Here is a 17,194-nt window from a genome sequence, read left to right on the forward strand (position 1 = left end):
TCTTTACTTTGTTCATTGATATAATCCCATTTGTCTATTTTTGCCTGTATCTTCAAGGTCATATTAAAAAAAATCACTACTTGGACCAATATCATGGAGCATTTCCCCTGTGTTTTATTCTAGTAGTTTTATAGTTTTGGGTCTTATATTTGGGTCTTATATTTATATCTTTAATTCATTTTGATTTGATTTTTATACATGGAGTGAGATAAGGATCAAATTATATTATTCTGCATATGGATATTCAGTTTTCCCAACACCTTTCCCCATTATGCGTTCTTGGCATCTTTGTCAAAAATCAATTGACCATAAATGCATGAGTTTATTTCTGGGCTTTCTGTCTTGTTCTGTTGACTGAAGTATCTGTTTTTATGCCAGTACCATGTTGTTGCAATTATAATTGTGTTATACTTTGAAATATATATGTTATATATTTAAAATATATATATTTTAAAATATATATTTTAATATAACATACATATTTAAAAATATATATATAAATAAATATATATTTCAAAGTATATATTTCAGCTGGAGGGTATGTGATACCTCCAGCTTTGTTCTTTTTGCTCAAGATTGCTTTGGCTATTCAGGGTCTATTGTGGTTCCATGCAGACTTAAGGATTGTTTTTTTCTATGAAAATGACATTGGAATTTTGTATTAAATCTATAGATGACTTTGGATAGTGTGAGCATTTTAACTATTAATTCTTTCAATTCATGAATATGGTACATCTTTTTTTTTTGAGACAGAGTCTCACCCTGTCACCCAGGCTGGAGTGCAATGGCATGATCTTGGCTCACTGCAACCTCCACCTCCCAGGTTCAAGCAATTCTCCTGCCTCAGCTTCCCGAGCAGCCAAAATTACGGGTGTGCGTCACCACGCTTGGCTATTTTTTTTCTATCTTTAGTAGAAATGGTGTTTCACCATGTTGGCTAGGCTGGGAACATGGAACATCTTTTAATTGATTTGCATTTTCTTTACTTTCATCAGTGTTCTATAGTTGTCAATATATAGTTCTTTCAACTCCTTGGTTAAATTTACTCCTAAGTATTTCTTTTTTATTAGAGACAATTGTTAATGGGATTGTTTTCTTAATATCCTATTTGGATAGTTTGTTCTTAATGTATAGAAATGCTCTTGATTTTTGTATGTTGATTTTATTTCCTATTAGGATGCCTTTTGTTTGTTTTTCTTGCCTAACTCTGGCCAGGACATTAAGCACTATGTTGCAAAAAAAGTGGTCGGAGTGGGCATCCTTGTGGAGAAGCTTTTCACTTTTCACTGTTGAGTATGATGTTAGTTACAGATTTATCTTACATGGCCTTTATTATGTTGAGGTACATTACCTCTGTACCTAATCTGTTGAGAATTTTTATCATGAAATGGTGTTGAATTTTGTCAAATGCTTTTTCTGCATCTATTGAGATTATCATATGGTTTTTATTCATTTTATTAATGTGGTATATCCCACTTATTAATTTGCATATGTTGAACCATCCTTGCATACTAGGGATAAAGCCCACTTGATCATGTGAGTGATTCTTTTAATTGCTTTTGAATTCGATTTGCTAGTATTTTGTTGAGGATTTCCACATCTGTGTTTATCAGGGATATTGGGCATAATTTTTTTATTTTTCTTGTAGTATTCTTGTCTGGCTTTGGTATTAGGGTAATGCTGGCCTTGTAAAATGAGTTCAGAAGGCTTTCTTCCACTTCAATTTTTTGGAAGAGTTTGAGAAGCACTGGTATTAGTTCTTCTTCAAATGTTTCGTAGAATTCAGTAGTGAAGCCATCTGGCCCTGGGCCTTTTTTTGATAGGAGGCTTTTTATTACTGAGTCAACCTCCTTGCTCATTAGTGGTCTGTTCAGATTTTCTACTTCTTTATGATTCAGTCTTGATAGGATATATGTGTCTAGGAATCTGTTCACTTCTAGGTTATCCAATATAATATCTAGGTTATTATATGTTGGCATATAATTTTACATAGTAGTTTCTAATTACCCTTTGTATTTATTTGCTATCAGTTGTAATGTCTCCTCTTTCATTTCATTTTTGTTTTGTTTTAAATAAGCAGAAGTTTTTAGCTTTAAGACTTTAAAAAGTAGTTGTTATTGCTTTCTAATAGCACAACAAATGTAAATTTGTTGAGGGATATTTGAAACATACAGAAAAGTGTAGAAGATAAAATCATTGTCCAGACCTATTCACTGCTAATATTAACGTTCATCTTTTTTCTAGTTGTATATTTTAAATTGTCTTCATATTCTTCTTACAGTATATTCTTCTATTTTTTCTTTTATATTTTGAACATTTTGTTACTAAATATTCTTCTAAATCATTCATTATAATGGCTGCAAATGTATCCTATTGATGTATCATAATTTAAGCATTTCTTTATTTTTGGTCATTTATATTAATACTTTTTGTATAAGCTAAAACTATCATGAGACAAAAGTATGGTCATAATGATTATCTTCCCATTACATGATGATATGATGAGTTCAGAGGATTTTATTTATTTGAGTTTTCTCTCTTTCTTTTCCTAGTTAGTCTAGCTAAGGGTTTGTCAATTTTGTTTATCTTTTCAAAAAGCGAACTCTTAGTTTTGTTGATTTTTTTTCTATTGTTTCTAGTCTCTATTTCATTTGTTTTGGCTCTAATATTTGTTATTTTCTTTCTTCTGCTAACTTTGGACTTAGTTGGTTCTTTTTCTAGTTTTTTGAGGTTTAACATTAGATTGTTTATTTGAGATTTTTTCTTTTTTGATAATAGGCATTTATTGTTATGTATTTCCCACTTAGAACTGCTTTTGTCAGCATCCCATTAATTTTGATATGTTGTGTTTCCATTTTTGTTTGTCTCAAAATATAGTTTGATATCCTTTTTTTCCCCTCTGACCTATTGTTTGTTTAGGAGCATATTGTTTAATTTCCACATATTTGTGAATTTTCCAAGATTTCTTGTTATTGATTTCTAGTTTTATGCCATTGTGATCAGAAAAAATACTTGATATGATTAAAATCCTCTTAAATTTGTTAAGACTTGTTTTGTGGCCAATCCTGGAGAATGTCCCATGTGTGCTTGAGAGGAATGTGTATTTTCTTGCTGTAGGATGTGAAGTTTTGTATATGACTGTGAGGTTCATTTGATTTAAAGTATAATTCAAGTTCAATGTTTTCTTGTTGATTTTCTATCTAGATGATCTGTTCATCATTGAAAGTCGGGTATTGAGGTCCTCTACTCATATACTATTGCAGTCTATCTCTCAGATCATGTAACAATTGCTTTTTATATTTAGGTGTTCCAATGTTGGATGTGTATATGTTTACAATTATGTCCTCTTAATGAAATGACCCCTTTATCATTATATAGTGACCTTCTTTGTCTCTTTGTGTAGCTTTTGACTTAAAGTCTATTTTGTCTGATATAAGTATAGCTACCCTTGCTCTCTTTTGGTTTCCATTTGCATGGAATAACTTTTCTATCCCTTCACTTTGTCTATGTATTTCCTTACTAGTAAAGTGAGTCTCTCATAGATAGCATATAGTTGGCCTTTTATTTTATTTTTTTAAAACTCATTCAGCCACCCTATGTGTTTTGACTGGCGACTTTAATCCATTTACATTCAAGGTAATTGCTGATAGGTAAGGACTTGCTACTGCCATTTTGTAATTTGTTTCTGTTTGTTTTGTAGATATGTTTTTTCTTCCTCTCTTGCTACTTTCCTTTGTGGTTTGATAATTTTCTGTGGTGGTATGCTTTGAATCTTTTCCTTTTATTTTTTGTGCAACTATTATAGGTTTTTGTTTGTGTTTACCATCAGGTTTACATAAAACATCTTGTACTGGCTGGGCATGGTTGTACGTACCTGTAGCCCCATCTACTTGGAAGCGTGAAGTGGGAGAATCACTTTGGCCCAGGAGTTTGAGTCCTGTCTGGGCAATATAGCAAGACTCCATCTCTTTAAAAAATAATAATAATAAAAAAAAAGACCAAAAAATATTATTATAACAGGCTGTTTTAAGGTGATAACAACTTAACTTTTATTGCATATAAAATCTCAATACTTTAACTTCCTCCCCCCAAATTTTACATCTTTTTGTAATTTGGATTCCTTTAACAATTTATTATAGCTGCATTTGTTTTTAATAGTTTTGTTTTTTAACTCTCATAATATAGAGAAAATTCCTTTACATATCATCCTTACAGTATTATTCTGAATATGACTATGTCTTACTTATACCATTTAGTGCTTTTTGCTTTTATAAGTTTTATGTATCAATTAGGAGCCTTTTATTTCACTTTAGCTCCCTTTAGCATTTCCTGTAAGGCAGGCCTAGTGGTGATAAACTTCCTTAGTTTTTGTCTGGGAAAGTTTTTATTTATCCCTTATTTCTGAGGAATAGCTTTGCTGAGTGACATATTCTTGGTTGCCAGTTTTGTTTTCCTTCTGCACTTTGACTATATTATCCCACTCTTTTATGGCTTGCAGGGATTCTGCTGAGAAATCTACTGATTGCTGTTTTGGGACTCCCTTGAATGTGATACATTTCTGATCTCTTACCACTTTCAGGATTTTTTGTCTTTGTTTTGTTATTTTAATTTAATTTAATTTAATTTTGAGGCAGAGTCTTGTTTTGTCACCCAGACTGGAGTGCAGTGGCATGATCTCGGTTCACTGCAGCCTCTTGGGTTCAAGCGATTCTCCTGCCTCAGCCTCCTGGGTAGCTGAGACTACAGGTGTGCGCCACCATGACAGCAAATTTTTGTATTTTTAGTAGAGATGGGGTTTCAGCATATTGGCCAGGCTGGTCTTGAACTCCTGACCTCGTGATCTGCTTGCCTCAGCCTCCCAAAGTGCTGGGATTACAGGTGTGAACCACTGTGCCCAGCCATCTTTGTTTTTCAGTAGTTTGATTATAATTTGTCTTGGTGCACCCATCTTTGGCTTGAATTTAATTGGAGATCTCTGAGCTTTCTATACCTGAATGTTGTCATATTTCTACAAATTTTGGAAACTTTCAGCCATATTTTCTTAAATATATTTTCTGGGCCTTTTTCTTCATCATATCTTTCTTAGAATTATATTAGAAGAAAGTTAGTTCTCTTGATGGTGTCCCATAATTTATGTAGGCTTTCTTCATTCTTTTTTCATAGATCTCCATTTTCTTCAGGGTCCATTATTGGAGCTTTATTAGTTTCTTTTTGTTGTGTCACATTTCCCTGATTCTTTCTAAACCTTGATGTCTACACATTTGAAGAAATGGCCACCTTTTTTGGCCTTGAAGGTTTTCTTTCACAGTGGTAGAGCTTCACTAGTTAGTTTAGCATTTGATTATGGATGGGCTGGCTGGTAGCAACCCCAGACAGGTAGACCTTGCTGTTGGTTGCTGTTGGGCCAGCCTGCTGCCTGTGCTTTGAGGTTGAGTGGAACTTCTGGCTGTGCTCTGTGGTCTGATAAGACAGATCACTAGCTGGACTCCACAGTTAGGTGGAGCTACTAACTGGGCTCTGTGATAGCCTCTGATTGCACAGGGTTGCATGTTGTTTTCCCTGGCTGGGAAGTACTGCTGTTTTTAATCTATAGCTGGGCAGGGCTGTGTGCTGGGCTCAGAGACTGGGCGAGGTTTCTGTGGTTCTGCTCAGCCATTCAGGATGGGCCAGGCTATGATCTAGAGAAATGCATGGCACTTAAGCACTCAGTGCTTAAGCAAAGCACTGAGTTTTTGTGGGGTCACCATGCAGCTGCTGGGGTTGGGTGAGGCCAGGTAATTTCCTCCACAGATATTCATTCATTGGCCTGCACTTGCCTCCCAGCCTGGGAAGCCTTAAGCAGAACATGAAGGCTTGGTAGGGTTAGGCTAGTTGGCTGCTGGGGTTGGGTGGGGCGAGTTGCTACCCTCCTTAGGTAATCACTGACCTGCCCTTGCTGCCTGGCCTGGGGAAGGCTTAAGGAGCACCAGAGCTAGGTGGGGAAGCTGGCTAGGGAATGAAGCCTGGCAGATCAGTTGACTGTACTTCCTGCAGGATAATGCTAATGCTGTTGGCTAGTTTCTCTGGTGGAGTGCCTCCATTGGCTAGAATGCAGAGCCACTGCCAAGATCCATGTGCTTGCTTCTGTGAGTCTCACTTTTGTTCTTTATTTCTGGCTGATCCTAGGTGGTCTAGCCCTGCCTGCACTGCCCGTGTTTCCTGGGAGATAATAATGAGTGGGCTTCCTGCTCAGTGTTCCAGAGTGTTGGGGAAGCTGAATGTTTGCCTCTAACTCTCTTTTCCCACTGTAGAAACTGTGGGCCCAGGGGAGTCCTCTGTGTGTGGTACTGTGCTAGCTTGAGATGTGGCAGGCTTTGGGGGGAGTGGCGATGTGATTAAAGTGAAACCATTCCTCTATTCCACTTACCCCTTGAATGAGGCTTTTTTGCAGTTATGTGGTCCAAGGGGGTGTCCCAGCCTTTCAAGTTCAAGGAGTTCGGGAGTATTAATGAAGATATTCTTGTCTGTAAATAGTTAGTTGTTGGTTGCATTTTTGTTGGGGGTGTGGGAGCTGAGCAACTCCCATTGTGCCATCTTGCTGACTGGAACTTCCAGCTATAATGTTTTTATCTAGCAGCAGAGTTCACTTACAAATGCAATTCAGTTAGATGGGTGTGGCTTGCTTTCTCCACACCAAAGATCTTCATTTAATAAATGAACTATGAAAACTTTGTTCTACTCTGAAATTGCAGTATATTGTCCTTCTTTTCAGGTAAAGGGTTTTTATTAGAGAGAAAGTATCTGAATCTCCTCTGACTTCTGTAATCAAACTTACTAAATGGAATGCAATGGTTTCTTGTGTATGGGATCTCATTCCCATGGAGTCCATATGTAGGGGGGTTTAGAACAGTAATTTGCTAAAATATGACTTTCTTTTTATGTGAACATGAGTCACACTGATGCATACCTGTCACTGGGTAGAGCATGACAAGATGCAATGAATTGGAACTTAATGTGACTTAATGGAAAGAAGCTATGGAGACATAGAACATGGCTCTGATTATACCAGATAATCTTAATATGCAATTATAACAATTAACCCTATGAGTATGGAGGATTAAGATGTCATAGGTGTGAATATGTGAACCATATTTTACTTTCTGTTTATTACATAATAAGCTCTAAGGAATAGATCCTACATTATTACTTTGAGCATGTTAGAATATCTGAAGTTGGAGTTTTACTAACCTCATTATTTATAATTATTAAAATAACTTGCTGATCAATTTTTTTCTAAAATACTAAATTGTACATTATGTGCTGTCTACAAAAGTGTGCATCAAAACTGAATGCTGGTGTCAGTTTTCTTGACAAAAAGCCCTTTGAAGAGGTAACTAATGAGGAGTTGCTGCGTGTTCGGGTGTTACATTTCTGTTCTACCTCCTCGGCAAATAGATACACAACAGTGTGATTCTGATTAGATTTCTGGAAGCAGAGAGGAAGAAAATAAGTAAAGCCATTTATTGTTTTCTCTTTCAATAGCAAGTATTACTGATATGTAGTTGTCTTTTCCTTGATGTGCTGAGGTCTGTTCCAGCTATTTCAATTCTGCTTCTAAAAGGCAGAGTCAGATAAGGCTTCAAAACGAGAACCAATCTCAGTGACCTTGAAGACCAATTTAAATGGTGGTATTGAAAAATAAGGATTTGCTTATCAGTTGTATTAAAAGTTTTCAGTGTGAAACACATTATCAGTATTTGTGCTTTAAGCTTCATGGTAACCATTATTATTTGAATTTCTGAATACAAGCTTCAGTAAATTCAGCATTGTACTCACTAGTTACTGGGGTTTTAGGGGATCAATAAATAGTACTCTTCTCTTCTGCACTCGGGTCAGAACCAGAGAGAGAGAGAGAGAGATTCTGACAAATGGCGATCAAGGAGGTTTGCTTTATTGCTGATGAAATGTAGAGGATTATCATGATCCAGGTGGGCAGCCAGACAGGCTTCTAATGCTATGCCTTTAAAATAAACGTACCCAACCAGTCACTGGCAGAGATCAGAGATGGAAAACCTCAGGTGTCATCTGTGGAAACCTGTCCATGTGAAACCAATGGGATGGAAGAGCAAAGCATGGAGCTCTGGGGAGCAGGGTCAGGTGGGAGTTGGGTGCTGACTCCTGAGGAGGCAGGAGCTGAGCTGAGCATGCCATTTCATCCCCCAAACTTAGCTTTCTGCAGACAGTGTGGAGAGTGTGAAGTGAGGCCAGGATGCTTCCCATGCAAGTTCCTCCTTACGGGAGCATGAGGAGAGTGGGGAGTAAGTGTTCTCAGGTCACACTTAACCTCAGAGACAATCCTGAATATACTGGCACTTCCGAAGCAAAAAGCATCAGGTCTGTGGGTTAGTGTGGTATTTAATCAAATTATCTTGTACTGAGTTGCTTTCTAGGTAATCAAAGCAAAAGCCATTGGTGCTTGTATAGTATTCTCCCTTGCTACTGAGCATTTGAGCTAATTATTAACAGAAATTCATAAAATAAAGATGAACATGGTATTAGCAAATAACAAACATAGTAAAATAGGGCAAAAAGCGACACAAAATCAGTTGTGCAGTAAAAAACAGGGACAGAACTGCACTAATTATTTAAGAAAAACAAAGTGGAATTTCTCATAGGACCTGTTGAGTGAACAGTATTCTTGAAAAATTCTAGAAGTTAGCAGGGAGGAAGGGATAGGGAGTTACTGGTTAAAGGATACAAAATTACAGCTATATAGGAGAAATAATAAGTTCTAATATTCTATAGCACTATATGGTGACTGTAGTCAACAATAATATGTATTTTCAGATATCAGCTAGAAGAGAGGATTTTGAATGTTCTTAACACAAAGAAATGATAAATGAGATGATGGGTATGCAATTTACCTGATTTGACCCCTAGACATTGTATGTATTAAAATATCACTGTGTACTGTATAGATATGTACAATTATGTGTCAGTTTAAAAGTCTATAGTAAATGCAGTAAGAGTCATATAAGTTTTGTTTTCTTTTTTTAAATAATACCTCTGAATGAAAACTGGAGTGACCAGCTGTCTTGGATTGCTCAGAAGTGTCATGGTTTTACCATTTAATGTTCCATGTCCCAGGAAATCCTCAGTCTCTAGCAAACTGGAATGGTTGGTCACTCTAAATTGAAACTGTGAACATAAAACCAAAGAGCAAATTAGTTACTCAAAGGACCAAACTAAGGGAGTCCAAGTAAGTAGCAGAATCCCAAGCTAGAACCTAGATTAGCAGAGGGAGGGTGGCCTACCACCCACCAGTGGGGTGTGGCCTAGTGGTTAGGAACAGTGGTTCTGGGTAGGGAAGACCTGGGTTTGAATCCTTGCTCTGCTGCTAGATGGAGATCTTAGGCAGGTTACTTAATTTCTCTCTCTCTGCTCTACACCTTGATTTCCTTATCTATAATATAAGATGGCTTAATACCCTGGAGGGTTGTAATGAGGATCAAATGAGAACATTCACATAAAATCATTAGCTCTGTGACTGGACTTGGTTGGCTTACATGGCATTTAACATTGTCATGAGATTTTTCCATAAAAGCCTGGATCTCTGACATTTCTGACAAATCAGCAAGTTCTACCACCACCCATGGGAGCTGAGTAGCAGATGCTCCCCTTAGAAGGCATGTGTATTCTCCAAGAGGACACAGCCCCCACCCAGCCCTCTCTACTTCATGGGCTTGGTCCTTTGGAGACACTGAGTTTCCATTCCATGTTGTAAGTCTCCTCTGCTTGTAGTGCAGCCCGACCACCACTGGAAGCTTGTTAGAAATGCAGGGCCCCTAAGGGCCCACCCACAACCTGAGGCATGAGAATTTTCATTTTAATAAGATCCCTGGTGAGACTTCCCGGCTATAAAGTTTGAGAAGCACTGTTACAAACCACAGAGCATTATTCCTAACCACAGTGAGGATCAAGATCATCTGGGGAGTTTTCTGCTTGTTTGTTTTCTAGCTGTGTCCAAGGACCTATCCAGACTTGCTGAAATCAGAGTTCCTGGGTTGGAATGTCCAGGCTGCTAAATTAATGCTAGTGACAGGATTGTACTGTGAACACTTGAGAACTATAGATTCCAGTTTAGATGAAAGATAGCTAATTATGTTATCTTATTGGGATCCTCAGATTAAAAAAAAAGTTTTACTAATAATGACAACTATATAATCTGAATATATTTGAGGTTGCAATTTTGCCTATTGGTTGTAACTTGCTAGATGAGGCCTGGTTGCCGGCGGATTGACTTTTGGTAAGGGTGTTGCAGTGGTTTGAAGGGGGTATGTGTTGGTGTATGTCCTTAGTCATACCACCTGAACAGTTTCAAGGGAACTAGATCGTTTCAGAAAATTTTCTTCATTATAATGTAGTCTTACTGGTTTGCAGGAGAGCAGTGAGATTCTAGAAACAGTGACCCTATTAGCTGATTTTTTTTCCATTAAAAATACTTTGGATAGCTCTTAGGGAAGTCCTTAACTCATCATTGCCTTAATAGTTTTCCGATTGTCTCAAACAGGGTGTGCCTTCAAACCTAATAGTTATTATTTCTTAAATTACTTTTCCAAGGCTACACATTGCTTCTTCAATGCCCTTAGTGACTTAACCTCCCTTTGTGTGGTCAAACCAACCCTCTTCAGGAGTTTATTTGGCCAAGATATCAGAGATGCCGTATTAGAAATTTCTAGTGTTAATGCATTTTTTAATATAAAACCTTACTGTATAGTAAGTTTATATTTGATTAATTTACATTTTCAATTTACTTTCAACTAATTTTTTTTAATTCTTCTTAAGGTAGACTTTTCATATAAATATTTGCTATTGATCATTTTCTTTATCATTTTGTTTAGCAGTATGAAATGAACAAAGGCATGCTTGAGAGTTTTGATATTTAATTGTAATGTCCTTATCACTTTATCAATTATTGGAAACTTTTGATTCTGTCGCTTCATTCAGATTGGGTAAAGTAAAAAGTTACTGAAGATCCGCTATTGTGACTGTAAACTAGATCTATGGACTAGTGGTGTCAGCATCAGCTGGAAGCTTGTTAGAAATGTAGAGTCTCAGCCAGGCACTGTGGCTCACGCCTGTTATCCCAGCACTTTGGGAGGCCCAAACGGGCAGATCACCAGAGGCCGGGAGTTCGAGACCAGCCTGACCAACATGAAGAAACCCCGTCTCTACTAAAAATACAAAATTAGCCGAGTGTGGTGGCGCATGCCTATAATCCCAGCTACTCGGGAGGCTGAGGCAGGAGAATCGCTTGAACTTGGGAGGTGGAGGTTGCAGTGAACTGAGATCATGCCATTGCACTCCAGCCTGGGCAACAACAACAAAAAGAAAAGTAGAGTCCCAGGCCCACTGCAGACCTACTGAAGCAGAGCCTGAATTTTAAGATACCCCAGCAGGTGATTTGTGTGCATGTTAAAGAGTGAGAAGCTCTGGACTAAATGGTTTACTACTTACTTCTACTTTAGGATGATCAAAAATAGATGGTGGCGGTGAAAATAATGTACAGAAAGTATCTTCTTTCCCGTCTGCTGAATCTCTGCTTTTTTCTTCTTAAATTTCTTTTTAATGAAGATACTGCTGTATCCACATTGTCTCATGATCTCTCCAACCATCCATATTGTCATTCTTTTGGACAACCTTCCTCTTAGAGCAAGCTTGCCCTGGGGCCCTCCTTTGAGTTCTCTACTCTTTCCTCATTAGTATTTTATTTGGAGACACATATAGCCAGTATGGAACTATCTGTGCTTTGCATACTTTTGATTGTCCAGTCTCTCTACTTGCATCTGCCGGGAGCCGGTCTGTCATTTAAGCTATACTGAGTCTGTTCCTTAGCTGGCGCTGCCTCTTACCTCTGGCTGCATGTTAGGACCACCTGGTGAGATTTAAAACAGATTAGCACCTCGGTTCCATCCCAGATTAGTTAAATCAATTTCTAGAGGTGGGTTCTGGCAGCGGTCGTTTAAGTCAGTTTCTGAGAACAGGGTCTGGGTGATTCTGATGGGCAGCCATGCTTTAAAACCCCAGGGCCCCATGATATTCATTCTTCATCCATCTACCATTCATTCATTCATCGATCTACCCAACAAACACTTCATGAGTTTCTACTGTGTATTAGATGCTTTTCTAAGTTCCAAGAGTTTTTCAGCCTCAGCACTGTTAGCACTTTTAGCTGGACATTTGAAGGGCTGTCTGGTGCACTGTAGGGTATTTAATGGAATCCCTGGCTTTTACTCACTTGATGTCAGTAGTGACCTCTGCAGTTATGACAAACAAAAATCTCCCCAGAAATTGCAAAAAAAGTTCTTTGGGGGCAGAATTTCCCCCAATTGAGGACCATTGTTCTAGGTCTATTGATGGAAAATTTTATTATTCAGTCTAGGTCTATTGATGAAAAATTTTAAGTGCCTAAAGATGCTTAAAACAGATAATTACAGTAGGGTGGGACAAGCATAGTAAGAGCTTTAGAACAAAGTACATAGACAACACTACAGAGGGATGGGAGTGGCGTTTAAGCTGAGCCTCCAAGGATGAGTGGTTATATGCTGGGTGTGCAAAAAGGAGAATACTGCATAGTGAGAATAGCACTTACGAAGGTGTGGAATTATTATGAGATATTGTGATCTACTTTTCATTCATCCCATCTCCCTCTACCTCGGCTGTTTAATATTTCTCCTTGTGTTGACAGTATCACTACATTTATCACTTTGCTATGAAACTGTAAGTCATCTGCCCTTAATTACAAGGTTGAGTCTTCTTTTAATAACAGCTTTATTGAGATATAATTTATGTATTTGTATTAGTTTCCTATGGTTGTCACAACAAATTACCACGACAGAAATGTATTCTGTCACAGTTTGGGAGGCCGGAATTTTGAAATCAAAGTGTCACCAAGGCCACACACCACCTGGAGGTCCTAGGAGAGAACGCTAGAACACTTACGTGCTTCTTCCAGCTTCTCCTGGCTATGGGCATTCCTGGCTTCGTGGCCACGTCACTCCAGTCTCTGCCTCCCTCTTCACATTGCCTCCCTCCATCTGTGTGTGTTAATCTCCCTCTGTCTTTTTTGTATAACAACACTTCTTATTGAATATAGGGCCCACCCAGAGAATCCAGGATGATCTTCTTATCTCAAGATGCTTAATTTAATTGCATCTAGAAAGACCCCTTTCACAAGTTACAGGGATGAGGATGTGGGTTTTTGGGAGCCACTGTTCACCAGCTTCCTACAATTCATCCAATTAAAAGTGTACAATTCAATGGTTTGTAGTATATTTACAGAGTTGTACCTCCATCACCACTATCAATTTTATATTTTTTTCACCCCCCATAATGCAACATTGTAGGTATTAGTAATCACTTCCCATTTTTCCCCAACCCCAGCCCTAGGCAATCGCCAGTCTTTCTGTGAATTTGCGTAGTCTGAACATTTCATATAAATGGAGTCATATGGTATATGGCCTTTTGTGACAGGCTTCTTACACTTAGCATAATGTCTTCAAGATTCATCCATGTTGTAGCATGTATCCATACTCCACTCTTTTCCATTGTTGAATAAGTCTCAATTATATGGATATATCACATTTTCTTATCCATTCATCATCTGATGGACATTTGGGTTGTTTCCACTTTTTGGCTATTACATCCAATGTTGATGTGAACACTTGTGTACAAGTTTTTGTGTGGATGTATGCTTTCATTTCTCTTGGACATATACCTAGAAGTGGAATTGCCAGGTCTCTGGTAACCTTCTCAGGAACTACCAGACTGTTTTTAAAGCTGCTGCACCGTTTTCCATTCCTACCAGTCGTGCATGAAGTTTCTAGTTTCTCCTGTTTCTTTTTTGTCTTTTAAAAATTTAGTTCTATTGTCAATTCTGCATTTTCTGATAACCTTCTCACCAAGGGTAGAAAAATATTTCCATTCCGTTTCTGTTAATGTCACAATTCTTTTTTTCTCACTTTAAGAAATGAAAGGCGATCAGTTCTTATCTATTCTGCATATAACGTTTACTTTTGGTCTCACTCTACTTCCCAGAAACTTAGTAGAAAGCGAAATATTAACCTCTGTGTGTGTCTCCACATCCATAGTCATTTTAGCTCCGAAACCTGTAGTGTTCTCCCCGAGCTGTAAGCTCAATGAGAGTAGGCGCCCTGATCTTTCTATTTTTCTTGTAAACTCTCTGCAGCTTGTGGTGACTATTCAATAACGATTAAATGAGAGTGTGATATTGCCTCATGTGTAAAAGGATTTAATATTTTACAGGCTGAGTTATTTTTCTTAATTATGCATACATTTGTGAATCTCTGATAACTGTGGTTATTGTTTTTATGTGCAGATGAGCAGGAGACTAAAGATGCAGCAGAAGAATGTAAAGAACCCTAATCAAGGACTTGCTGGGTGTGCTTTTAAGAAAGTTGGTAATTAAGTTAAATTACATTTTTGATTGAATTATTTGAATTCAATGAATGCATTGTAGAGACTATTCTTTACTGATTTTGACATTTGGAGTCACTCTTTGTGGATTATATTTCCTTGACACTTTCGAGACTTGGAGTGTAATTGTTCAAGGGTTTTTGCTCATTAAAATTTCTGGGACCATTGTTTATAAATTTTTGCAATCTTACAATGTGAGGATTCATTATAAAAACTGACATTTTAATGTATACTTGTCAGGGTAAAACTTGTTGAAGTGCTGTGATTGTCCTGTATTCAATTTTGTATGTTTCGCCTCTACTGGGATTCAGACAGATCATGGTGGTCACTGGGAATTTTTGCTGTGGCCATGCTTTTCCTTCTTCCCACCTGTGTCATGCCTGTGAAATTGATACAACCTGCCATAAGATGAAATGAATTTGCCGCAACAAAGCAATGTCAGAAGAGCCTTTACTATCTTATTGGTGATGACACGTTTCTTAAGTAGGAGTTTGACTGAATTATTTGATATATTACTTTGTTAATAATAGTCAACAGTAGTTTCTTATTTTCTTTCAGAGTTTGGGCCTTTTAGATTGCATCAGATAAAAATGAGCTACTTAAAAGAAAGTCTGCAGTACTATTTTAAGAAAGATAGTTTAGTTACAAGTCAGTAACTTAGACTCAGGAGAAAGTGTTATGTTGACATTCCATAAGATGAGTTGGCATTAGAATTGGAAGTCCAGTTTATTTCTGAATCAATAAAATGAGCAGGCTATTGTGCTGCCTTTAATAAAATGTGGAGTAATGTATACATAACATTATTTTTGCTGGCACATGTTCATCCACTGATAGTGAATAACATTAATGATTGCTTATATGGAAGTTCCTTGACTTTTTAAAATGAGGAATTCTATAGCTGCTATTTTCAGAGGTATTGATAGGCAGTTTCTTTTTCCAGACACTATTTCAGTTTACTATTTGTTCATTTAAAATAGCAATTGTTCATGCTGATGTCAGTGTGCTACATACAACTTATCTTGATGCCAAGAGTTTTGCTGTGGGATGGAAGTGTAAGTTAAAAGTCATGATTTTAGATTCTCAAAGGAATGAAATGAGGTGCACTCTGTGTTTTAGGGTTTGGGTGGGAAGAATCAGAGGGCAAAAGTGATATGGGTGAGAATTTGTTGTGGGACAGAGAGGGGCCAGTGCTGTCCGTCAGCCTTTCAGAGGAGTTCAGCTTTCTAAATCTATGCTTTTCTGGTATTTGATGTTTGTATGTATGAGAGAGAGAGAGAGCGAGAGCGAGAGAGAGAGAGAGAGAGAGAGAGAGAGAGAGAGAGAGAGAGAGAGAGACCAGAGAGAGGAGGGAGGGAGGGGAGTGGAGGGAAGGGAGGAAGAAAGGGAGGGAAGGGGGAGAGAGAAAGAAACACAGAGTAAAATTATTTCTAGACTTGCACTGCAAAGGGCTTATGACTTCATAGTTTGCTTCTGCCGATGATATTTGGGACATAGTGAGCCTTTCTGTTATATAGGTAAGGGAGAAGAAAATAGAGTGTTTTAAGTAATGAATTCTGCCATAAAAGAAGTGAGACCATTCCATAGCATGTCAACGGAAGTAACTCTAACAAGGACTGGTAACTAAATCTGTAATATAATTCAACACGAAGCTTCTGGATTTTTTTTTTTTTTAAAGTCACCCTGATTTAGATAGAAAGTGTTCTTATTAAAAATAAATGTTTTTATTTTGGATTTCCCTTTAGGGCTTAGTGTTTGACCAGAACAAGGTGAAACCCCATCTCTACTAAAAATTCAAAATTAGCCGGGTATGGTGGTGCGTGCCCGTCGTCCTAGCTGCTTGGCAGGCTGAGGCAGGAGAATTGCTTGAATCTGGGAGGCAGAGGTTGCAGTGAGCTGAGATTGTGCCACTGCACTCCAGCCTGGGTGACAGAGCGAGACTTTGTGTCAAAAATAAAAAGAAGAAAATTATAGAAGACAGAGAGGGCTAATTAATTTAAGGAATGAAATTGGAGGCTTTTCTACATGTGACTCTTTAGAAAAAAAACTACTGGCACCACCTTTATTGTACATTCCTATAAGACCTAGAGTTTATTGCTCTTCAAGTTAGCTCTCCCACAACACATGACAATAAACTGTTGGAGGAGGAAAAAAGCTATCATCTTAATGACATAATTTTAATTTTTAACAAGTCCTTTATTTCAGTACAACCTGATTATTTGAAGGTCAGCCCTAGGGTGCAGCTGGAACATGCCTGAAAGAAAAGCTCCTCTTTCCAGTCGCATTTTCTGTCTTATTTTGGTATTTTCAATCAGTTTTGCTTCACTGTCCAAGAATGAATTAGAATGATCTCCTAGCACTTCACACGTTGAACTCGTCTGAGAATGAATGATGCTATTTAATTCTTTGCCATTTCAAAGAATTATTTCCTTTATATCAGTTTTCCTAACTCCACAGCAATTATCAATACTTTCTAGTTCTTGCTTCTTCACCTTGGTACTATAAAATGATTTGGCAGTTTCCATTTATATGTGATCATTGCTACTCAGAAAGATGAATATTTATAGAAGGAGAGTGAAAAATCAACAAGGAAGATTTTCTCTCACCCAGCCAGTCCTTTCTAGTGTTTAACAGACCTCAAAGCCAGACCTTTAACCTACTCATAAAATGTCTTCTTTGATCTGTTTTCATTAAGACTAGAAATTAGTCAGTACTCCACATT

General features: G+C 37.6%; 1 protein-coding gene across 3 annotated transcripts in view; it reads left to right on the forward strand.

Annotated features, from left to right (window-relative positions):
* Positions 1 to 14,735, forward strand: part of FSIP1 (fibrous sheath interacting protein 1) — a 188,360-nt gene extending 173,625 nt beyond the window's left edge. For all 3 annotated transcript variants that reach the window (XM_021940414.2, XM_017960512.3, XM_003900754.5), the window contains one exon: positions 14,378 to 14,735. In XM_021940414.2, coding sequence (XP_021796106.2) covers positions 14,378 to 14,424 — 47 coding nt within the window. In that variant the 3' untranslated portion in view covers positions 14,425 to 14,735. The remainder of the gene's footprint in view (positions 1 to 14,377) is intronic.
* The last annotated feature ends 2,459 nt before the right edge of the window (positions 14,736 to 17,194 follow it).

Source organism: Papio anubis, chromosome 7 (genome assembly GCF_008728515.1).
Source record: "Papio anubis isolate 15944 chromosome 7, Panubis1.0, whole genome shotgun sequence".
Taxonomy (NCBI): domain Eukaryota; kingdom Metazoa; phylum Chordata; class Mammalia; order Primates; family Cercopithecidae; genus Papio; species Papio anubis.